Source organism: Glycine soja, chromosome 7 (genome assembly GCF_004193775.1).
Source record: "Glycine soja cultivar W05 chromosome 7, ASM419377v2, whole genome shotgun sequence".
In the NCBI taxonomy this organism is placed as follows: domain Eukaryota; kingdom Viridiplantae; phylum Streptophyta; class Magnoliopsida; order Fabales; family Fabaceae; genus Glycine; species Glycine soja.
Window position 1 is genome coordinate 15,526,340 of NC_041008.1, and position 23,631 is coordinate 15,549,970.

Sequence of the window (23,631 nt, forward strand, 5' to 3'; positions counted from 1 at the left end):
CAGCAAGATATTCCTTTATTCTCCACTACCTAAGCATTTTCTAGAAGACACGATCCAATCCTAGTGGTGCGCTTCCTTTATGTACGGACGCTGCATGAGCATGGAGCTACTGCTACCCGTGTTGCACCTAATCCTTCAAGTAAGTAAGGGCATTAGTTTGTCGTTTGGGCCTTGCTATTTGTAGACCTTGCTTACTGTTCGTATCAGCAGTGAACGAAACTTCAAAACTACATTTCCAAAAAATTGCATGCGAAGGAAGAAAGCATTGAGGACGACCTATGACGGGAATGTTGTTTACATGGTGGGGTTGCAGAAGACGAAGACAAGCATGTCATTGTGATGACATGCAAGCCAAAGGGGAGTTGTGTGTGAAGAAACATGTGTAAAACAAGGTTTAAAGGAATAACCTAGCGTGGAGGTGTAAAAATAAGGTTAGGTTAAATGGGTATAATTGGTAATAACAAATATAAAGAGAACGAAAGAATGTACTTAGCAATAGACATGACAATGGGACGCGACGTGACGAAGACGAATATTGTCTCCCACATCCCCGACCTTGACTCCCTAATATGTCCCCATATTCGTACCCTATACTTGACGGGTTAAAATTTATTATCTCATCCCCGTATTTGTTGGATATCGGATATCCCCGATCCCGTCTCGTACTCGATTCAAATTAGAAAAATATTCTTTTGTGTAAAGAAAATAATAAAAATTGATTTTAGAAAAAATAAATTGATTGTTAAATATTTATTTTTAACTACTTATATATCAATAAATTTATCATAGCGCATGTGTCTACAAAATCGTTAAGAAAAAAAATATTAAATCATGTAAAAATTCTAAAATAAAATTAACTAGTATTACAAATTCTAGGCCTTTTGATTAAATTATGCAAAAATTCTAAAAATTTTAAGTGACAGGATGGGTTCGGGTTCGGGGTCGGGGTAGATGTAGTAATCTCATACCCGTACTCGACTTTTGGTTATTGGGAAAAACCCGAACCCGAATCCATACCGAGTCAACTCGAGTATCACCCGTCAAAGTCGTGACGGATTCGGATGGGTACCCACGAGTATGAGTTTTCTTGCCATGCCTACTTAGCAAATAAAGAGGGGTGGGTGTATTTAGCTAGAGCAAAAATATTATTTTGTTTGCGTTAATTAAGTTTTTAGTTCTTAAACCATGGCTTTTAAATTTTTTATTCCGAAGTTATTCTTAAAAAAAAATTGATTCTTAAAGAATTTGTTATTATTAAAAATAGTCTCTGTCATTAATGTCCTCCATTAAATGATGAAATGTCATAAATTAAGATAGAGTAAATGTCACAAGTATATTACATACATGATTAGATATAAATGAGTAGAATATCATGTTATTAAAATGTAAAAGAGAAAGAGAAGAACCCTGTTCAACCCTAACACTCCAAACACTTATGAATGTACAAAAACCGCTCATGAAAAGATATTTGCGTGAAATATCAATTCACCCTTCTCATCTATAATCTATACTCATATTGTGTGGGAAAGGAGTAATTTTGCTCGCATTTTCAATGTCAGAGTAGTGGGAAAATAGTTTAGGAATTCTTTATAACAACCAAAAATTATTTAAGGATCAAATATTTATAAAAAAAATAATGTATGGATAAAAAATAGAAAACCCCATAATTTTTTAGGACTAAAATTTTAATAAACTTTTTTTTCTTTTTTTCGTTTTTGCCGTCTTCTTCTTCTAAAATCCCATCCATCTGATTTTGATGAGCAGGAACGAAGGCAGTTCCTTGCAGCAGGCAATTGGAGCATCGGCTGAGGCGGAGACCATGGACACAGACGCTGCTGCTGCGATATGGAAAGAAATTGAGGCTTCAGAGAGGTACGTAACGGAATTTCACACACATCAATCCAGCCATTATATTAATATATGAATATGATGTTGCATTTGCAGTTACCTTGTTTGTTCTATGTACGAAGAAGCGGCACAATTAGCTTCCTCTGTTTTGGAACGCTTGCGTCATTCCCATCATGATATCGATAGAGATGATATGTTGGAATCAAGTGCTATGGTGCTGCTTCAGGCATTCAACCAACTTCCCTCCAAGACACCACACATTCTTAATCAACTCACACTATACTTCGTTTCACCCAAAGCTATTCCTTCCCGTCTTCTTCTTACTGGGTCGTTATGCTTCCTTGCTTTCTTCCCTTCAACAACAAGCTGCTCAGTCACTCATGTTCTTTTTTTTTTTTTTTTTCCTCTTTTGCTTCAGAGCTTGTTTTCAAATAGCACAAGGTTCTGCACTTTCCGTTCAACAATTTCTCCACGAGTTTCTCAATGGATGGACTCTTGAACATTCACAATATTCTGCTGTCATTACCGAGGCTGCAAGTAGAGACCAAAGCCGCCGCTTCATTCTTCTTCCAATTGTTGAATATTTGCAAGTTGTTGAGCTCTATGCCGTCACGCTTCTTGCAACACTTCAAAAAAATGTTGATCTTGCAATCTCCTGGGTTGAGAATGCTTCATTGCCTGAGGAAAATCGACAGGTAAGGATGTTTTTGTCTGCAGATCAACTTTGCATGTAATTAGGCATTTGACCTAGAAATGGGAAACAAAGTTGTGTGGTTTTGATTTATTGGAATGAACAATCCACCAGTTGACATGACCGTGTCAACAGTGGATCAATTGAATCTCTCTGTATGTATAACTGAAGCTGGTGTCTGGGTGATGCGGTTCAATGGCCTGAGCATTAACTTATCGTTGTGTACATCCTCAAAATTGATCGCGACATATGTGTTGTGTTTGTGCATGTGTTCATGAATAGATTAAAGGTTAACTAAGAATTTTTGGGGGGCTTGTAAAGTCTAAAACTTGAAGCATGCTACTCTGGGTATGATTACTGATTCTGATCCTGTAGTTCATTTTTTTTCTTCCTATATGATCTTTTGCTTAGATTTTGTTTACTTCTGTTGGAAATGATTTCTTATCTACCTTACCTCCCAAAGCTTGTTAGTGAGAGTTCTGCAAGTTCATCTTCTGTGAGTAATGTCTCTTGCATACTTGTGCTGTTGTGCAGGCTTACCTTTCTCTTAACTGTTGTTTTCATTGAAATAAAGCAGTTGACTTCATTCTTTGTTGTCTATATTGGTGGAAATGGAATCAGATGTTATCTTTTATCTGTACTTAAAATTTATTAGTCTAAGCTGACATTTGGAGTTAGCTGTCTTTCCTATGATTCTACTTGTTTTATGAAAAATTGCACGCTGTTTGTGTCAAATGTAATTATCAGAGTGATAAGTATTTTGGTTTTCATTAACATTAATAAGCATCAAAGGAGGAATTTATTTATAGATTATAAAACTTAAGGAATATATAGTGGAAAATTTACAAAGTGGACCTTTTTAAAACAAAATTTTACTGTTATATTTTTTGTTGTTGTCTATATGGTGGTTATTTCGTTGGTAAAACTTGGTCTCTAGGTGACTAATCACTCTAAATATGTTTACCATTCAATAGCACACTCACTAGTCTGTACAACATAATTACCACTCTATCTGGTCCTTAACTGAAAATTAAAAAAAAAATCCTCCTTTAGTCTTTTGTTAAGTATTGCCTTGTTTGTCCTTTGGCAGTGTGCTTTCCACATTCATTTGCTAAGTATTTGTATGCCATTGTATTTGTAGGAACTTCTGAGAAGATTACACTCCATGCAGTCTCCTAAAAGTACCATTTTGTCTCAAAGTTCCTTTCTGCAGTCACCCACAAATAGCAATGAAGCTTATCCTTTGAAAGAACAAAATGTGTCTGAAGGATTACCAAAAGCCTTGAAAAGTAATGAAAAGTATAGGTCCAAAGAAGCTGTTACAAAATTGTCTGAACGAATAGAAGCATGTTTCTGGTGCTTCCGTGGTATCAATTTGAAGATTGGCACTTCTAAGTTTGTCATAACTAGTGGGAAGATCATGCTTGGTTGTTTAATATTGTTCATCTATTATGTTTTCAGAAAGAAGCAAGCTACTTTAGAAAGGTACTCACTTAAGTTCATAGCTCCATAGTAGAATGTATCTCAAGTATTTGTTTCTGTATCCTCTTAACTTCGAGGATACAATCACCATTGCATATCAAAGTCATCTTTAGTTTAAATTAACCATTTTTGTTTTTTCCTTTCTGGTTGTTGTTCTTGTTGGAAACTATCTCTTATTTAGGGAAATTGAATCTCTAATTTGGGCAATATATGACCTTATATACTTTAGGATCTGCATTATGCTGATTTGTATAGCTGTATTTCTTTATTTCCTTATATACTTTAATTCCACTAGCAATTTGATAGACTCCTGATCCAAAAGAACCGTTTTATTCATATAAAAGAGATTTACTGGCAGAGTGATCTGCTATCCTCCTTTATGAGACCCTAGCTTCAAACAAAAAATCAGATTTGCTCAAGCCAATTTTGTGTGCAGCTAAAATTGGGCAAGATCTCAACCATTGATTGGTCATTGCACAGTAACTGATAAAGAGAGAGAATAAGATGAATGTTTCAGATTTTGGTTGTGCTGCAGAGTAAGGAGAGGATCCTGATACATCCAAAGAATTTCCTCATAAAATAGCAGAAGATGATCCCTAACAGACTTCCCATACCTTTTCAGTATTCCCCCTAACATATTCCTAAAATTTAGGATAACACAGTAACAAATGGAGTGTTTTAGCCTATACCTAGGAGTAATGGATTGCAAGATTCTGAACAGGCAGCTTGTAAATTGTTGTTATATTGTTTGATATCAAACACTTGTGATTCCTGGTGTTATTATTAGTTACAGAATTTGTAGGATATTTTGTAACCTTTCCTGAAAAACCATGCTATTCCAAATGGGTTGACCTATTTAGCACTGGCTTTGAAGTAAAATGTTGTCATTTCATCATATTCAAGGTCCCTTATTTCAATTCAAGGACGGCCCTTCATGCAAAAATATTTTAGTATATATTCAACTGTAGTTTTAATTCTTATATTAATATCCGTTGTAATTTCTTGTTTTACCCACTAAGGCTGAGATTTTCCAGTAAGTTGTAGTAGTATTTAAGTTCATTAGGAATCTGTTATCATCATCATGAGCAAAATCTGTTTCACTTTATGCTGCCGTATCTCATGGTGAAGAGACCAGATTTTATTTATTCAATGTTAACTGTGACCAAACACTGTTCCCGTTCTCCTGAGGGATTACATGGTTCTGAATATTCGTTCATGGTTTAGGATTGTCAGAAGACAGGCAATGGCCGTAAAGAGGGCTTTGGTAGATTTGTGGCAGCTTGCGTTTTCCTACCAAGTAAATCCTCTGGCAGCTGTTCAACCACTGTCTGCTACAACACGTCAAGGTCAGTGATGCCATGGTGGAATTGTTTACCAAGGAACTTGTCATAGCTGATCGTCAGTGTACCTTTGTGTTGACTAGCCTTGTAGTTTCAGATAGTCAATATTGTTTATGCGCTTCGTTATTCTGATCAATAACACCTTGTGAGTTGTGATGGAGCATTACCTTCACCTCCACAAATGTGAAGTAATTTCTCATGCTAGTTATTCCATGAAGTGAGAGGATAATTTTATATCAGAAAAAAAGGTGAATTATTGTGTATAATTGTATTAAATGTCAGGAATTGTTAGCATAATTTGTACAAAAAATTTATATACGTGAAAGATGCACAACACATCGATCCATGTATGCTTTTTCTATACTAGGAGGAATGCTTGAGATTAAGATATAGTCATAGAAAACAGAGATGACATATCCACTGCAGAATGCAATTACTGCGGTGGTCAACTAGTTATTATTACACAACAGAATATTTTGCCAAACAGAGAAAAACAATCAATTTGACAAGTTTTCTTTGCTCAGGAACTGATTAGTACTGTTTTAAACGTTTGGTTTGAGACATGCATTGGTAATTATTTTAAAAGAAAATTAAATAAATTCATATTAATGAAAGGAAAAATTATTTTATTGTTACAGAAATGAGTATGCAACTTTAAACAATTCAAGGTGAAAAAAAAAAGATTTAACATGTATTGTACAAAATAAAATTTCAATTCTTTGTTGAAAAAAAAAATCATGATATGAATTAACTTTATACTTATTGATAAAGGCATGCTAATTTAACGTTTGAACTAAATTCTTTTATTTTAATATCTTGACCTATATAATTTTAACCCCCCATGGTCAAGTTTTAGATCCGTTCTTCATCGTTCTCTAGAGAAACGATACTAGATCAAGTGGAGAAATAACGTTGCTGCTGTGAATGTAAAATAGCCAAGAGGATTATGTTGTTTTTGTTTTGCGGGCGAGAGGCATGTGAATGAATTTTTATTTAGTTGTTTTGATTCTTTCCCTGGTTATATAATTTTCTTATTTTGGTTTAAAATTGGAGTTAAACCAAGCTAAAATTCAGACGTAATTTGGATAAGAAATGGAACATGATAAATAACTAACGGTCAAATTCTCTAAAAAAACTAACGGTCAATTAAGGTGTTTAATTAACTGATAAGTGCAGTTTTGTAATTTGATTAACAATGTCATTCATCATCATTATAATAACTTGATTTCCGCTGCAATATCCTTTGGTGGGTAAGTTAGTTAAGTTGTTGAGGCTAACTTGAGAGTTTGAAATAGACAAAGATTTGTTAGTATGAACAAAAAAGACGTTTAGAGTAAAATTGAAAGAAAAAAAAAAGCCTTTATTAGTGATTAATGATTAATGTGGTAGCTAGAGTGGAGTGGGGTCTAAAAAGAGGGAGAAGAAGGTGTAGTGGTGGTGGCTGGGCGTGTATTTCTGATGATGAAGAGAAGACAGTGACACATTCTCATGCAACAAATAAATATAGGACTTGGTCAACCTTTTACCTCACTAATTAATTATTATTATTTTGGTAATTAAACGAAACAGAACTAATTAATCTCTCTAGTCTGTTGTTGTATCCTATTCCTATACCAACTATTGGCTTTCTCTCTCTCTCGTTGCGTTTCTCCTTTCACTGCCATATTCTAAAGTTGTCCACCCTCCATCTCCAACCCTTGCCTTCTTCACACCCATCATTCCAAACCAGCAGGTACTTCTGGAGGGCGTGCACGCGGCACCATTCTTTGGGCGTGTGCCAACCCTTCCCCTTCACTATGGCACTACTAGTCCTCACTTCTTTTATAATTTCATTCACATTATTATCATTTATGATTGTGATGATCAGTGCTTCAGACACAGAATCTCTCCTCAAATTCAGAGACTCCCTTGAAAACAACAACGCGTTGTTGTCCTCATGGAATGCATCCATCCCTCCATGTTCAGATGATGATGCATCATCCCACTGGCCTCACGTTCAGTGTTACAAGGGACACGTCTGGGGTTTGAAGCTGGAGAGCATGAGGCTCAAAGGTGTCATTGACGTCCAGTCCCTCCTGGATTTACCGTATCTCAGAACCATAAGCCTCATGAACAATGACTTCGACACTGCATGGCCTGAAATCAACAAGGTTGTGGGTTTGAAGACCATTTTCCTTTCAAACAACAAGTTCTCCGGGGAGATTCCGGCTCAGGCTTTTCAGGGCATGCAATGGTTGAAGAAGATTCATTTGTCAAACAACCAGTTCACAGGTCCTATTCCAACTTCCCTCGCATCCATTCCTAGGCTTATGGAGTTGAGGTTGGAGGGTAACCATTTCACCGGCCCCATTCCCAATTTTCAACATGCATTCAAATCATTTAGCGTAGCCAATAATCAATTAAAGGGAGAAATACCAGCCAGCCTCCATAACATGCCAGCTTCATCTTTCTCTGGTACATTTGTGTTATACTATATAATTAATCACAAAACCTATATATATATATGTGTGTGTGTGTGTGTGTGTGTGTGTATATATATATCAAATACATGGCTTTTGTTTTGTTTGAAAATTCAGGTAATGAAGGGGTATGTGGAACACCGTTAAGTGCATGCTCCTCCTCCAAAAAGAAATCAACCGTGATTTTTGTTGTGGCTGTGGTTCTTGTTATTTTTGGACTGATAGTGATTGGAGCAGTAATATTGTTAGTCCTGCGTCGTCGAAGAAGAAAACAAGCTGGGCCAGAAGTGGCTTCTGCGGAAGAAGCAGGGTCAGATAAAGGAAGTAGGATGTGGATGCATAGTAGCTCCTCGAGCCACGGCAAGAGACGCTTCAGGTTATCATTTATGAGGGATGAAAGAGATGATTTTGATTGGCGGGATCTGCTGAAATCCTCAGCAAGGATTTTGCGCAGCGATGGTTACAGCTCTTCCTGCAAGGCTGTTCTGTTGGATGGGACTGAGATTGTGGTGAAGAAATTCACGCAGATGAACAATGTAGGGAGGGACGAGTTTCGGGAGCACATGCGACGGATTGGAAGCTTCAATCATCCTAATCTCCTTCCTCTCGTCGCCTACTACTGCATAGAGGAGGAGAGAGTCTTGATTACCGACTTTGTTCCCAATGGAAGCTTGGCTGCTCGCCTTCACGGTACTTACTATGTGTTTGGAAAAAATCCAAGTCTCATCGATTAAAAATAAAAATAAGAAAATCAAATTATAGAATATATAAGTGAGAAGTAATCTTTACTCTTTAACTTAACTTTTATGATTAAATTAAGTCTAAACTCACGTTAACTAGTGTTCTCTATATATAATATAAAGTTCCCTTGATGGTAAAGATAATTTTAATTGTCAAATAAAAAACAAAAAGGTCACAAGGTTGAAATGTTTTAGCTAACAAAAATTAATAACCTAATAATTAATATCTCTTGATAAACAAAACAGAAAAACCTTTCTATATATATTAATCTCTCTTTCAATTTTCAGGATCCCAACCTGTAGGACAAGCAAGCCTGGATTGGGGAAGCCGGTTGAAGATAGTGAAAGGCATAGCAAAAGGACTTGAGAATCTGTACAGTGAGATGCCAAGCCTAATTGCGGCACATGGGAATCTAAAGTCCTCCAACGTTCTTTTGAGTGAATCTTTGGAGCCACTCCTCACAGACTATGGGTTGTTACCAGTGATAAACCAGGACAGTGCTCCTAAGATGATGTTCATCTACAAGTCCCCGGAGTATGTGCAGCATGGCCGCATCACAAAGAAGACTGATGTGTGGAGTCTTGGGATACTCATCTTGGAGATTCTCACTGGCAACTTCCCTGATAACTTTCTACAAGACAAAGGAAGTGATCAACAGAATTTGGCAAATTGGGTGCATTCACAAGAGTGGACTAGTGAGATGTTTGATAAGGACATGATGATGGAGACAAACAATAACAACAGCGAGGGGGAGATGATCAAGCTTTTGAAGATTGCATTGGCATGCTGTGAATGGGATGAGGACAAGAGATGGGACTTAAAAGAAGCTGTACAAAGAATTCATGAGGTCAACGAGGAGGACGATAATGGCCATGACTCAGATGGCGAAGTCACTATCTCCATAGAATAAGGCTTGCCAATTCATCATTCTTACTTGGATTTCGTTTCTCCTCTCTCCCCTCAAAGAATATGCCACGGCATGAATGAAGGGAATGGAATGCATGCATGCATGCATGCATGGATCCATCGTCCACGTAACATTATTGGGTTTCTATGTTTTAACCTGAATTTTTCCCAGTACTGCAAGGTGCGGCTATTGGAAATTTTGAGGGCAACAACAAAAACCTCAGGCCAATCATGTGATGAGATAGATTTTGAGGTTGAATACTTGAATTAATCAACTCCTTTTTTTAGCTGATTAATATTTATCTTGGCATTTGCATTGCCTTTCCACATCTCTATTTCGCTTAGTACTTAATATCTATATCCTGATTTTCACTTATTCCAACTTATACCAAGGTTATGAGTTTTGAAAGCTGGGTTCAATATTTACTTTTGATTTTTTTTTATCGAAAAGAACATGTACATTAATTTAGGAAGCAAAATAGATGGAATAGGCTTGTTAAATTTTAGCGAGCCTTTTTTTCATAAGGAGTGTATTATCATTATTATATATATATATATATATATATATATATATATATAGAGAGAGAGAGAGAGAGAGAGAGAGAGAGAGAGAGAGAGAGATAGAAGCTTATAAAAAACATCGGTTGAGTGAACCTACATTAGTTAAAATATTGGTTAAAGAACCTGATTAAAAATACTAAATTTAGAACCAGCATAACGGTGATTTACTTGCCTGTATAGTGAGAATACTTCTCAGAAAGTAGAAAATACTCATTAGATACTTATAGGGGCAACTATCATTGCATGTTGATCAATTATCAAAAGTTTATTAATTTTTTTAATCATGATATTATTACGAAATAATCAATATAAGAAATAATGATTAATCTTCCAAATATTATTTTCCTTAGTGTCACAGGAGAGCATAAGCATCAACAATTAACAATATTGCATAAAATTGTTCTCCGAATGGGGCTTAATCAAGATGAAGAGGCTTCCAATGAATACATGATCTCTACAACGTATGGTTTCAGTTTTAGTTATTATTTTTAAGTGCCTTTTTCCAACGTAAATCTTCTGAAGCATGTTCTATTATTTATTTATTTTATCACTAGCTGTATGGTTTTGGTTTCACATATCAAACTCCCAATCGCTTACTTTCAATCTGGAAACAAATCTTCCAATTTTCAAAGCTCAACCCCCTCCCTTGCCCTCTCAATCTCTATCCAATAGTAATTTATATTTTGTTTTGACCTCCCACTATAATCTCAAATGATCCATTATACAACTAACATGTCTTAGACAAGGATTGTTTTTTTTTTCTATAAACATTATAATTTGTGATTTTAATAGTAATTTAAGATTTCTTTTAATGAAAAAAAAAACAAAAAATTGTGATAATTTTAAAGAGGTGGCAAAATAAATTGAATTAATCAAGTTGGTTCAAACTTGCCAAAATATAGAACTTGGACTTAAAATTTTAAGCAAAAATCAAACATGGACCTTTGTAACCCAATTAGATCATGACTTAATGAGGACTTAGCCTATAACAACTAGCAATCCAAAAATAAACTTAACTTTTATAGGACTTGAACATTATTTAGAGATCTGAATTGAATTTGTGTGTTTTTTTTATTTATCTAATTTACTATATCCTGCAATCCGCATTGGGTTGACTCATATTGGGCCAAGTGTCCATTTTGCCTCCTCTATTTCTAAACCAACATATAATGATTTGAACATTTTCTTTTTCTGCAATATTACTGTCGAGCAGCGATCAAGTAAATTAAAAATTGAAAAAAAAATTGCACCAATAAGTAAAATTAGAAGTTTTTTCAAAAGTAAAAAAAAATATTTGTGAAATTTAATCGCCAAAAAACTTTATTTTTTAATACAAAAAATTATCATTATTTTTTGTAGTGATTGATGGATCCTTTTAGCTTAATCGATCTGTCCTTAATTTTTGTAACTAAAAAAGTTAACTTTACCCGACATTTCTTATGAAGGTAATTCATCAGATATTTTTTTAAAAGATATAATATTTTAGAGCATATTTAAAATAATTCACCGAAAAAAGAACATATTTAAAATAAATAAATTAAATTAAAATTGAAATACAAACAAAAATGGTAAAAATAATATATTTCTTTTATATAAAACACACTATATACTTGAGGGTAATAAATATAAAAAACTATACACCAAAGTATAAAAGTAAATCCAAAAAAATACAGATTTTGAATGCTTCATATTAACTTTCATTTTCCTAGTATTGTATTTACTGTTAAGTATGTGAAATCTCCAGTTCTTTCAAATTAATTATGTATATTTGTTTGTTTGTTTATTAAAGGAACTAAACCGACAAATTAAATATCCTTTTAGTCAATCGTCAATTATATGTTTATCAGAACTATAATAAAATAGAAATGAATAAAATATTGATATTGAACTTTTAAGTTGTGTTTGTAGTGTCCAGTTGGAACGCGTGATCTTATCAACTTAATCATCATTTGCAAATTAATGAGTCATTTCCGTTTGATATAAACTATATGTCAATGTCGTCCTTGAGCAATATTCTACTTTTTAAACTACACCATCGCTTTCATTTCCTATTTGGTTTATTTTTCATTCCACTACCACGTTTGATTTTTGTTCTGTTTCGGATTATTTAATTAATTGTGCAAGCTTAGCCTATAAAAAAGAGACAGAAACTGCTCTGCGGAAATCGGCTATAAGGTTCATATTAATGAGTCGTTGATTATAATCACATCGCCTAGCTTCCAGTTGAAATTAAAAAATAAAAATAAAAATCTTGCCTAACGACTATGACTTCTAATTTTAGTGTAGATTAGTGTGAAAAGAAGAAAGAAAAAATAAAATGGTGAAAGAGAAGATAAATATGATGGGAAAGAGAGGGAATAAAAAGAAAAGTGATATGATAAAAGAAAAAAAGTATGTATTAAGGTTTTTTTCTTTATATATATATATATATATATGATGACGTTATATATGAAAAAAAATTGTATATACATGTTAAACTTCAAAATAGTCAGATAAAAAAATACTTCAAAATAGCAAATTAACTTACCACTTATCATGTAATTTATATTTTTTCTTTAAATATACAAAAATATGATTATTTTCTTCGCTTTTTATTTTTATAAATTAACTTAAATAAAGATTGAACATCATTGACACACATATTAATAAAGAACGATATTTTACAATTAAATGCAGCAATTTTTTCTATTTGAGAAAGCTAATTCTGGTGCCAGCCTCGCATAGTTGATGTGACAACGTGTGGATCTAACAGGGATATCTCCAACATTGATTTTTTCTTCTTCTTCTTTTTTTGGTTGAATTCTAATGAATTGAAATTTCATTATTGTTTGTGCGTCTGATTGTGGTTGGTTTTTGTCAAATTTTGTATGTGGTCGCTTTACATAAGACACACACATTGGTTGTTATTGGCACTATATTACAACCAAAAGTTTCGAGAAAAGATGTTACACATTTTGGATGAATCGGGGTTATTCTCAGCACTCAGCACTAGAATTAGAATTAGAGACTAATCCTTAAAATATTCGAATTTGTTTAAAAGGTTAAAATCTATACTATACACAGAAACTTAAACATCTCACTTTAGGATTATACAAATAAGATTTATATTTCTTTTATGACAGCCGAGATGTATCCTCATAATTCAGTGATTTCTATTGTTTGTCCTGATTCACGTTGCATAAATTTATTTATTAATTTACTTTTTTGCTATACTACATGGTTGAATAGTGGTATTTAACAATTGAGCAACGGGTTTCCATTTTTCAACACATGCACCAAGATAATTAATGACATATATATAATGTATCATGAGAATGATTGTGAGAAATGAGAATAATTCTAACCTTTAAATTAAAATAAAAAATTAAGAATAAAACAATTTTAAATTTAATTTAAAATTTTATTTAATTATAAAATTTGTAAAAGATTTATCAAACATGAAATCAAATATTTTAATCTTTTGTGACACAAGATAAGGCTACATGGCTAATGAAGATGATTAACTAAAATATCTTTAAATATATTTTTGTTTCTTTTAAATAGTAGACCTCCGAAAGAGTTTTTTTAAATTATTTTAATATTATTTCTTAAATTCATGCACATTGTCTTTATATGAGAAAATAAATTTATAAGAAATAGATGGTGGTTAGAAAACGTTATATGTTTTTTAAAAGAGAGAAACAGATATCTTGAGAGTAGTTTACATATTCAACTTTCATTGTTAATTAATTGTTTATAGATTGAGTATGCTTTATAAAAAAGAAAATAGAGTTTCTTTCTATAAAAAAAAAATAAATAGAGTAAATAATAAGTTTTGAGTACCCTTAGTTATAAATAGAGATATCTTAGGTCAGTTTTAAGACTGACCATATGCCTCATCTTCCTCTCAATTTCGTTTTCCCCTCTCGTCCTTCTAAAACTCTCTTAGAAAAACACGATCTGGAACTCATTCACCGTTGGATTATCGTAAAATTTGAGCACCAGGTTCGGAACTTATTTTCGAACATTCACACCGTTGAGAATTATGAAAAGATGTCGGAGCTGAGAGAAATATCCTTTGCATCGTAACTTTTTCCTTTCCCGTAGAAATCCAAAACTATCTCAGTAAAACTATAATCTTGGACTCGTTAACCGTTGGATTGTCATGAAATTTTGATATGCGGTTCGAGATTCATTTCCAAACATCTTCACTGTTGGGATTTGCAAAATAATGCATGTGGAGGGAGAAATAATCATCGCACGTAGACAGTGGAATGGAGGCTTCAATCCCTTCTCATACTCTCTAACGTTTGGGAACCCTATCAGAGCAGTCAGAGAAAAAACCTGAGGAATCTCAGGAAACGGTTAGAGATGCCGCTATTGTTGTCATAATACACACGGGAGCTCGTTTAGATGTAAGAGATGAGTTATTCACAATTGGGGAGTAGTGAGAACATGTGTAAGGATCCTTAGAGTATCAATTGGAATCGGTTTTGGGGTGTTTCCGCAAATTTTAATTCTATCCTTACAATTATAATTGTGAATTATATATGTTTGATGAGCCAATTGATGTCCCAATGAAAAATTGTTGTGAAATTGATATGTTCTTGTGTTGAGTGTGAATCCTTAAAAAAATTGAGTTCTTTTTATTCACTGAATTATACTCTAAATAATATTCTTTAATGACTTATTTTATACAAATTATTATCTTGTTCTAATTTTCCCATGATGATGATCAACATGTTATGTGTATATGAGTTATGAGGTGTGATAAATTATTATAATAAGATTATAATATTGTTATGGAGATTCAGTAGTGCAAAGTGGAATGTGTCAATTTGCGAGATACATGTAAACATGAGATGGTTGATTGTGACATAATGAGATGTGAAATTGTGAACATGAGTTTTAGTTGTGAGTAAGTGTGTGGTTAACACCTGATGTGACATTATTTGTATTGTGAGCTGTGAATTATACAATAATTCGACCATTGTTTATCTTGAGAAAAGTGTTGATGTGCAGTGTTAAAGAGAAAGTGTAGGTTTCCTATTTAGGAACCAATGTTAAATTGTAGCGCAATGTGTTAAACGTGTTTGAAACACAAGTGTGAAGTTGTAGGTATTGTATAATTCATTAGCAATGTCTATAAATAGAATATGTGATGAATTGTGAAATAACATGTTGCTTTGAGATTATAATATTGTTATTGAGATTGAGTATAAGTGCAAAGTTGAACATGTGTTAATTTGTGAGATACTTGTAAGCATGTGATGGTGGATTGTGACATTATAAGATGTGAAATTATGAACATGAGTTTTAGTTGTGATAAGTGTGTGTTTAACACTTGATGTGACATTACTTGTATTGTGAGCTATGAATTATACAATAACCCGACCAGTGTTTATCTTGAAAAAAGTGGATGTGCAATGTTAAAGGGAAAGTGTAGGCTTCCTATTTAGGAACCAATATTAAATTGTAGCGCAATGTGTTGAACGTGTTTAAAACACGAGTGTGAGATCATGAGTATTGTATAATTCATGAGCAGTGTCTGCATGTAAAAATTGTTTTAGAGGTTGGACCTGAATCAAGAGGGAGAGACCCAAACGGACTCTTCGGAGTGTAAGTCTTGAGGGTAAATACACTCGGTTTGAGTGTTCCTTTAAGCATATGTCGATCCTACATGGTTGGAGCATTCTCGCAAAACAGTGTGACCCTGACTGATCTTCCTATGATTTTACTTAGTGAAAGTGACTTGACATACCTATTTTGTGGTGTGTCTTGTTAATTATGTACTCCTAAGCGCCCCAGTGTGATTTTTTACTGACATAGTACCACATTGCATATAAGCTTGAGTCTTAGCATAACTTTTGCATAACGCTTGCTAATTGTTTATTATGAAATTGATGTGTTATTATGTCTTGATCGGGATGTGTGATTCATGTGTAATGTGATTGATGATTGAAAAATGAATTTTAAATGACAAAGTGGTAGAATTACGTGAGCTATGTTGAAGTAAATTGTATCTCATTTATATGATATGTATATCTAGTTGTCTTGTTTCTCTATTAGTTAGGAATATAATAACTCACTCCTTGTGTGTTGTTTGTGTTTGAATCTTATGCTGATCTTGAACTTTATGTTCGGGGGAGCAGATGACTAAGTGAATTACTTTAAGGAACCTTGTGCTGAAGGACGTCGAGACACAATGCTCTGATAGGATGTGACATTGGGGTATATGTTTATATATTAATTGTATGAAGTCTTGGACGACCTTGTTTGAGCCGAAGTGATTTTATTATTTATTCAAACAAGTTTACTATGATGCAAGAAAAGTAAATGTGAGTCTTTTACCCTTTTGAAATACTTTTATTCAAACGTGTTTTAAGAATTGTTAATTAATTATAATTTATTATTAATACATATATGTATGGATAGAGGGTGTCACGTAAATATTATCTTACGTGGGCTAGCTCTTTATATATTGAAGATTTTCTATGTGGGGTTTAAGGTATAACTATTATTTCATTAATAATTAATAACTAGTTGAAGGTATCATCATAGTCCAATATAATATGATTCGCATTTGAGCTGGACCAAACATGTTTGGCATAATGCAAGCACGTCAATTCTCCAATTAATTAAGAATATCAAAGATAAGCTATAGACAAAATGGTTATCCTTTGGTGCTATTGACAGCTTCTAACTTCTAACTGATCAACTACTATTGTTTTTTTTAATCAGCAAAGGGAAAAGATTAATGATGGTACAAGGGTACCATAACTCATACAAATAAAAAGCAAAAAACAAGGTAATCACTACTATTGTTAAGACAAGTTGAAGTATAAAACCCAAAAGTCAATTACCCACTCCAAGATCCTTCCTTGCAACTGGTTACCACTAAAGCTCCCATTAAAGGAATAGTGATGATAAAATATCACAGGTAAGGTAAGGTTGTTTGTAACCACCACATGAAACACGATTCACACAAATTATCACATTTAAATGTCCAACAAAATTTGACATTTGAAGAAAAAACACGTTACAAGTTATGTAGATTTTTTTTTTTATTTGTAACTAACAAAAGTTATATACGCTTAAATTGGCCTTATTTGGCTTTGCCTACTTATCTTTTACATTTTCACGAATTATGAAATTTACACATTTTGTTATTCAACTTATAAAATTTAGCACATATTTTTTCATATTTCGTCACCCAACTTTTAAAATTTCAGGCATTTCGCCTCCTAACATATAAAAAATAGCATAATTGTAACATAGGGGTTAAATGTGCAAAATTTAAAAATTTGAGTAAAACTATGAAAAAAATTAAATTAAATTAAATGACAAAATTTGCAAAAATTCAAGATTAAATATGTAAATTTTAGTGACAAAATTTGCGAGAACATAAAAGATTGTTGACAAAAAGTGTAATTAAGGCAAAAATTTAGTGTGTACCTTTTTTCGATACTGGTAATTAAGGTAATTATATATTAAGTGAATAAAAATAAACAAATGACGTATAAAATGCTTCTACAAAACTTATTGAAGCTTATTTTATCATATAAATCCTTAAATTGAAAAACGAATATGTATATTGAACATATAAAAATATGATTCGGTTCCTCTAAAGTGAACAAAGATAAAATAATTTTGCTGTTGATGAGAAAAACAACAATTTATATTCTGATACATTTTTTTTTTTGAATGGAAATATAAGATGACGCCTCAGTCTAAAATTGGAAAAGTCTCTTTAACTTAAAGAACATTTATAGATGAAATGCCTTATTTTGTTCTACTTGATCAGTCCCTTTAAATTTCCAACACAATTATCATTAGTTATGCAAGTGCACGTAATAACTAATAATCATTAATTTTTCATAAAAAGAATGAAATTGCTCTCTTTACACCTTGGAGTCATTGTTCACTTCAAACAATTTGGATCCAATCCATTTACGATATTTTAATATAAGTTAATAAAGTTTACAATAATTTTTTTAATTACTTTATTTCGATAAACTTCACAATTAACACTAATAAATAAATTCTTATTGAAAAGTTGATATTAAATATGTATTTAATCAAATATCAATCTAAATGTGTCTAAATAGATGAAGCAATGAAATTTTAAATTTATTAGTAATGTGAAAGAATAAAAAAAATGTGGTGGAAGTCACCCCCTTTTCTTTTCAATGTAGAAGTGACATATGGCTGTCAGAAAAGCATTCAAAGAAAAAAAGCAGCATGCAATAATATTGTAGGTAATTTCGTTTGATTTCTTAATTTGTTGGTTAAGGAGCATGGCTGGTTGAACCAGACACACAAGTGTGGAGGGTTCAGCCTGTTTCTCTATAATTAGCAAAGCCACAACATAAAAACATATATATATATATATATATATATATATATATATATATATATATATATATATATATATATATATATATATATATATACTGATCAATGTCTCTCTCTAATGCCACTTTGACTATTTCATTTTCATCTTCCTTTCCCTCTAACACCCTTCTTTCTTGACAATTCCAAAAACCATCACCACCACCTTGACAAACACATTTCACCGAATCATCATCATCATCATCATATTCATATCATTTTGGCAATTCCTTTTCATTGATGTCATCACAAAAAGGAGGCAAAGATGAATCATCAACGTGGATTCTTGAGAGCATTGAGATTGATCCCGTTGTGGGAAGGCCTAAAAGGGATGATGAAGCACCCCCTAATGGAAGCACGGTGCTTAAATCTCCCAATGATGTTGCTGCTGTGAACAACAACAACAACAACAACAACAACAACAACAATGTGAGGAGCAGACTTGGCATTCGGGGGAGTAATGGAGGGAGGAAAATGATGAGGACTGAATCAGGAGCAGCCAGAGGGATTAAGGGTTTACGTTTTCTTGATAGAACGGTCACAGGGAGGGAAACTGATGCATGGAAGTCCATTGAGAAGCGCTTTACTCAGAATGCAGTTGATGGAAAACTCACAAAAGACAAATTTGGAACCTGCATGGGTACAAACATTTGCCTCCTTTTTGTTTTTATTGGGAATGCATTTGGACAAAAACTTAGATTTTCCTAGGTGCTTTTTTGGTGGTGTTTTCCTGTCAGAATTAGAGTTTCGCCTTAGTAATTCATGTTAATAAAGGTTTACATTAAAGATCAACGTAGATTGTCGAAATAAAACTCCAATTCTGATTGGAGAACAACGCCGCAAAAGTGTCTATGGAACTGTATCCAAGTTTTGTCGTTTTGTGATATATTTAGTTTTCATAATTAGTGGTAAGTTTGAATGATGCAAATTGAAATTGTGTTCCACAGGCATGGGGGCAGAATCAAAGGATTTTGCTGGGGAGCTGTATGAGGCTTTGGCAAGGAGAAGGAAAGTCTATGCAGAAAATGGGATATCTTTGGATGAAGCTAAAGTATTCTGGGAGGACATGACCAACAAAGATTTTGAATCTAGGCTTCAAGTGTTCTTTGACATGTAAAGCGCACACACACTATCTGTATTCCTTTTGCATGTTGCATTCTTATTGAATGGATTGGCATAAATGAATCAGTTATTTTCAGGTGTGACAAGAATGGAGATGGTAAGCTATCAGAAGATGAGGTTAAGGAGGTGAGTATTGAGACCACTTAAATTCTTCTGATTACCTTTTTTCTTTTCTTTTTTTTTCTCTCTCTCTTTCATTATATGGAAACAAAATTCTAAATGTCTTTGTTTAAAAGGTTATAGTGTTGAGCGCCTCAGCAAATAAGCTAGGAAACCTCAAAATGCATGCTGATGGGTATGCATCTTTGATAATGGAAGAGCTTGACCCTGATCATAATGGATATATAGAGGTTAGAAGTGAACAAGTTCTTACTGCTTTCTTCTTTTATTGAATTTTACATAAACCTTCATCTTTAGTATTCTTAAATTTCTTTTTAAACAGATCTGGCAGCTAGAAACTCTGCTGAAGGAAATGGTTAGTTCTGAAGAAGGCACCAAAAAACTTGATCAATGTAGAGCCATGACTTTGAGTAAAGCTATGATACCGAGCAAGTATAGGACACCAGTGAGCAAATTTCTATCTAAAACCACAGAATTTGCTCTCGATAAATGGAAAAAAATATGGGTTTTCGCGCTTTGGTTGGCCATAAACTTGGTGCTTTTTATTTGGAAATTTAAGCAATACAGGGAAAAGAAAGCCTTTCAAGTCATGGGTTACTGTCTCTGCTTTGCAAAGGGTGCTGCTGAGACTCTCAAGTTCAACATGGCTCTTATTGTCCTAACCATGTGCAGAAGAACACTTACAAAACTAAGAGGATCATTTCTAAGTCGAATCATACCTTTTGATGACAATATAAACTTTCACAAGACGATTGCGGTAGCTGTGGTTATAGGGACTTTTATTCATGTAATGATGCATATCACTTGTGATTTTCCAAGATTAATATCATGCCCAGAAAATAAGTTCTTTTCGATATTTGGGGATGGTTTTAACTATGAGCAGCCTACTTACTACACCCTAGTTAAAAGCATTCCTGGTTTAACTGGAATTCTTATGGTCTTGATTATGGCTTTTACCTTCACTCTAGCGACACATTATTTCAGAAAAAGTGTTGTCAAGTTGCCTTCCCCGTTGCATCGATTGGCTGGTTTCAATGCATTTTGGTATGCTCATCATTTGCTTATTGTGGTTTACATACTCCTGATCATACATGGCTACTTTCTATTTCTCACCAAGGAATGGAACAAGAAGACGGTATGTGTAGCTCTAACACTTTTCATCGCTCTAACTACCAACAAACCATACCTTCTAATTTCAATTTTCCAAAAGTTTTCTCTCAAAATGCAGTTACAACAGCTTTGCACTTTTAAACTGATATAAATTGTGGTTTATTTACGTCTCATAACACATATAATTGAACTCTGTCCACCCTTCATTTGTTGATGTTGTACACTTGGTATTTTGACCTGATGGCTGATACTGCATGTCCAATTCTACATCATTGATTTGACATTAATATCTTTGATTAATGCAGACTTGGATGTACCTTGTAGTTCCACTAGCACTCTATGCTTTTGAGAGAATTCACCCGTTTTTCAGGAGTAAAGATCACCGAGTAAGCATCATTAAGGTGTGTGTCCACCACTTTTCCTTGATTCTTCAGGCTGGAGCACGGAAATGATTTTATCACTTGGAAATTTCAGGCAATAATATATACAGGAAATGTTCTGGCACTATACATGACCAAACCCCAAGGATTCAAGTATGAAAGTGGAATGTATCTTTTTGTCAAGTGTCCAGATATATCTACTTTTGAATGGTAACAACCATGACTCTTGGATGATAGTGATCAAAGAAAAAAGATTTTTTTTGCAAAATCACTTTTAGGATCAAATTGAATCTTGTTGCAGGCATCCTTTCTCCATCACCTCTGCACCTGGAGATGACTACTTGAGTGTTCATATACGAACCTTGGGAGATTGGACTACAGAGCTTAAAAACACATTTGCACAGGTGATGTTAATGTCTGAACTGCGAACTCAATCAATCCTATGTATTTAGTAAGTCAAAGGTTCATATAAATATGGTAATTATTGAACATCTAGTTGTACTAATACTTAGAAATGCAGGTTTGTGAGCCTCACAATGCTCAACCAAGAAAGGGAAACCTTATGAGGATGGAAACTAGAGCACCAAATTCAACCTATAACCATCCTTCAAAATCAAGGTGAATAGCAACTCTTTGTTCTTAGCTTTACAAAATCATCTATAAATGTTGACATTATTTGGTCTTTCCAGAATTAGATATCCAAAGATCCTCATCAAAGGACCCTACGGAGCCCCAGCACAAAGCTATAAGAACTATGATGTTCTCTTTCTCATAGGTCTCGGAATCGGTGCCACACCAATGATCAGTATTCTAAAAGATATGTTGAACAACATGAAGTCAGAAAGCCCTAAAGAGGTAAGTGGCAGGTTATATATACTTTTTTTGGTTGGCAGCATATCTGTATTTGAGTTTATTAGGTATTGTCCATGTAGAAGTTTTCACATTGCCCATCAAGTAGAAATCATCTTTAGTATGACTTTCAAGTAATTATTTTAAAAGTCAATAATCTTAAATTCTGACGATTTGTGATTGGATGACAATGCAATTAGCTTATGTATTATTTATTGTTTGTAGTTTATACGCTAAGTTCCAATTCAAGGGGTTAACATAGCAGGGAACCTATATGCAGGACTCAGTCCCTAGCAGTAACTCAGATGATCAAATTAAGAAAGGTCCTGAAAGAGCATATTTCTATTGGGTAACAAGAGAGCAGTCATCATTTGAATGGTTTAAAGGTGTCATGGATGATATTGCAGATTATGACTGCGATGTGAGACTAAGGACCAAACACTTCATTTTTTTTTCCTGGTTTTGTTCCTTCCATGTACAGTAAAAAATGTTAGCATGTTTGAATGATGCAGAATATCATAGAAATGCACAACTATTTGACAAGTGTCTACGAGGAAGGTGATGCAAGGTCCGCGCTTATTGCCATGATTCAGAGGCTGCAACATGCTAAAAATGGAGTTGATGTTGTTTCAGAAAGCCGGGTATTGATTGATTTACCACTCATTTAAACCAAAACCTTTTCACCATTCAACCAAATGTTAATCTTTTATTTTTTTTATCTTACCATATATCAGATTCGAACACATTTTGCTAGACCAAACTGGAAAAAAGTCTTCACTGAATTAGCAAACGCGCATCAAAGCTCTCGGATAGGTATACAAAGTTGCGATGCTTTGTGTGAAATTCTAAAAAACAAAAAAGTTAATAAAAGAAATGAAAAAATTTTATCTGCTATTTTCTTGATGCAGGTGTATTCTACTGTGGAAGTCCTACTCTTACAAAAACACTGAAGGAACTTTGTCACGAGTTCAGCCTAAAGTCATCTACCCGTTTTCAGTTTCACAAGGAGAACTTCTAAAGGAGAAATTCGCACTGCATAAGTCCTGAATTTGGCACTTGGCATCATCAAACAATAGAAGATTATAGAAATCTATAGTGAGTTTGGATTGAGAGTTTTGTAATTTTCTTGTATGTACTTAGATGTCAGAGTTGTGTTGGTTTTGCATAGATATCTTTAGTGTTATTTATATTTTTTTTCTCAACCTTTGTCTTCACTCTTCATCTTTTCTCAGTCTCATGTACAATTTGCATAAGCCCAAAACTTAATGTTCATCAATCTACCAGAGAACTTATGGTAAATAAAATATTAAATCTATGAATGGAAACTGGAGAAAGGATCGACAAGGAGAAGCAGATTTTTAGTTCGTTCAAGATGAACCAGAATTTAATGATTTTTCAATTTCATTCTTTCTTATTCACTATGGTACAAAAGTTAAGAAAGAATAAAATTGATGACAAGGATTTTTACAATAAAGGGCACATTGATTAGACAAAGCCAAATAAAAAGAATAAACAAGGCCATGGTATTGTTTTTTGTATTTTTGTTATCATTAGTATTGTTTTTGGTAAAAGTAGCTTATAAGGTAATTAAAGAAGCTTACAGGATATATAGGATACAATAATTTTCAGGGATATTGGTTTGATTTTAGGTT

General features: G+C 33.5%; 3 protein-coding genes across 6 annotated transcripts; all 3 read left to right on the forward strand.

Moving 5' to 3' along the window:
- The first annotated feature begins 1,493 nt into the window (after window positions 1-1,493).
- On the forward strand, window positions 1,494-5,751 carry LOC114418920 (protein APEM9-like). Of its 3 annotated transcripts, none has more exons than XM_028384474.1 (6): window positions 1,494-1,554; window positions 1,765-1,872; window positions 1,945-2,175; window positions 2,267-2,543; window positions 3,681-4,024; window positions 5,246-5,751. In XM_028384474.1, coding segments are annotated over exons 1-6 (1,092 nt in total). In that variant the 5' UTR covers window positions 1,494-1,552; the 3' UTR covers window positions 5,376-5,751. The 3 variants fall into 3 exon arrangements, with proteins under 3 accessions (XP_028240275.1, XP_028240276.1, XP_028240274.1); XM_028384475.1 differs by lacking the exon at window positions 1,494-1,554 and adding an exon at window positions 1,620-1,638; XM_028384473.1 differs by lacking the exon at window positions 1,494-1,554 and having other exon boundaries at window positions 1,688-1,872.
- A 1,222-nt stretch (window positions 5,752-6,973) lies between these two features.
- LOC114420302 (pollen receptor-like kinase 2) lies at window positions 6,974-9,834 on the forward strand. The gene is made up of 3 exons (XM_028386238.1): window positions 6,974-7,815; window positions 7,938-8,510; window positions 8,849-9,834. Exons 1-3 carry the CDS (start codon window positions 7,158-7,160, stop codon window positions 9,469-9,471), a joined length of 1,854 nt encoding a protein of 617 aa, XP_028242039.1. The 5' UTR covers window positions 6,974-7,157; the 3' UTR covers window positions 9,472-9,834.
- An 8,654-nt stretch (window positions 9,835-18,488) lies between these two features.
- On the forward strand, window positions 18,489-23,294 carry LOC114418921 (putative respiratory burst oxidase homolog protein H). 2 transcript variants are annotated; one of them, XM_028384476.1, is made up of 14 exons: window positions 18,489-19,038; window positions 19,346-19,511; window positions 19,598-19,646; window positions 19,757-19,870; window positions 19,963-20,775; window positions 21,056-21,151; window positions 21,225-21,340; window positions 21,432-21,534; window positions 21,651-21,748; window positions 21,820-21,985; window positions 22,260-22,400; window positions 22,492-22,620; window positions 22,714-22,792; window positions 22,888-23,294. In XM_028384476.1, the coding sequence occupies exons 1-14, from the start codon at window positions 18,639-18,641 to the stop codon at window positions 22,995-22,997; spliced, it is 2,580 nt and encodes an 859-aa protein (XP_028240277.1). In that variant the 5' UTR covers window positions 18,489-18,638; the 3' UTR covers window positions 22,998-23,294. The 2 variants fall into 2 exon arrangements, with proteins under 2 accessions (XP_028240277.1, XP_028240279.1); XM_028384478.1 differs by lacking the exons at window positions 22,492-22,620; window positions 22,714-22,792; window positions 22,888-23,294 and having other exon boundaries at window positions 22,205-22,345.
- The last annotated feature ends 337 nt before the right edge of the window (window positions 23,295-23,631 follow it).

Excerpts from the sequence above, each read along its gene's own strand:
- LOC114418920 (XM_028384473.1), top strand. The coding sequence starts at position 1,757 with ATGAGCAGGAACGAAGGCAGTTCCTTGCAGCAGGCAATTGGAGCATCG. Across the intron at positions 1,873-1,944 it reads GAAATTGAGGCTTCAGAGAG|TTACCTTGTTTGTTCTATGT; the intron begins GTACGTAACGGA and ends TTGCATTTGCAG. Across the intron at positions 2,176-2,266 it reads TCCCGTCTTCTTCTTACTGG|AGCTTGTTTTCAAATAGCAC; the intron begins GTCGTTATGCTT and ends CTTTTGCTTCAG.
- LOC114420302 (XM_028386238.1), top strand. The coding sequence starts at position 7,158 with ATGGCACTACTAGTCCTCACTTCTTTTATAATTTCATTCACATTATTA. Across the intron at positions 7,816-7,937 it reads GCCAGCTTCATCTTTCTCTG|GTAATGAAGGGGTATGTGGA; the intron begins GTACATTTGTGT and ends TTGAAAATTCAG. Across the intron at positions 8,511-8,848 it reads CTTGGCTGCTCGCCTTCACG|GATCCCAACCTGTAGGACAA; the intron begins GTACTTACTATG and ends TTCAATTTTCAG.
- LOC114418921 (XM_028384476.1), top strand. The coding sequence starts at position 18,639 with ATGTCATCACAAAAAGGAGGCAAAGATGAATCATCAACGTGGATTCTT. Across the intron at positions 19,647-19,756 it reads CAGAAGATGAGGTTAAGGAG|GTTATAGTGTTGAGCGCCTC; the intron begins GTGAGTATTGAG and ends TTTGTTTAAAAG. Across the intron at positions 22,401-22,491 it reads TTGCAGATTATGACTGCGAT|AATATCATAGAAATGCACAA; the intron begins GTGAGACTAAGG and ends TGAATGATGCAG.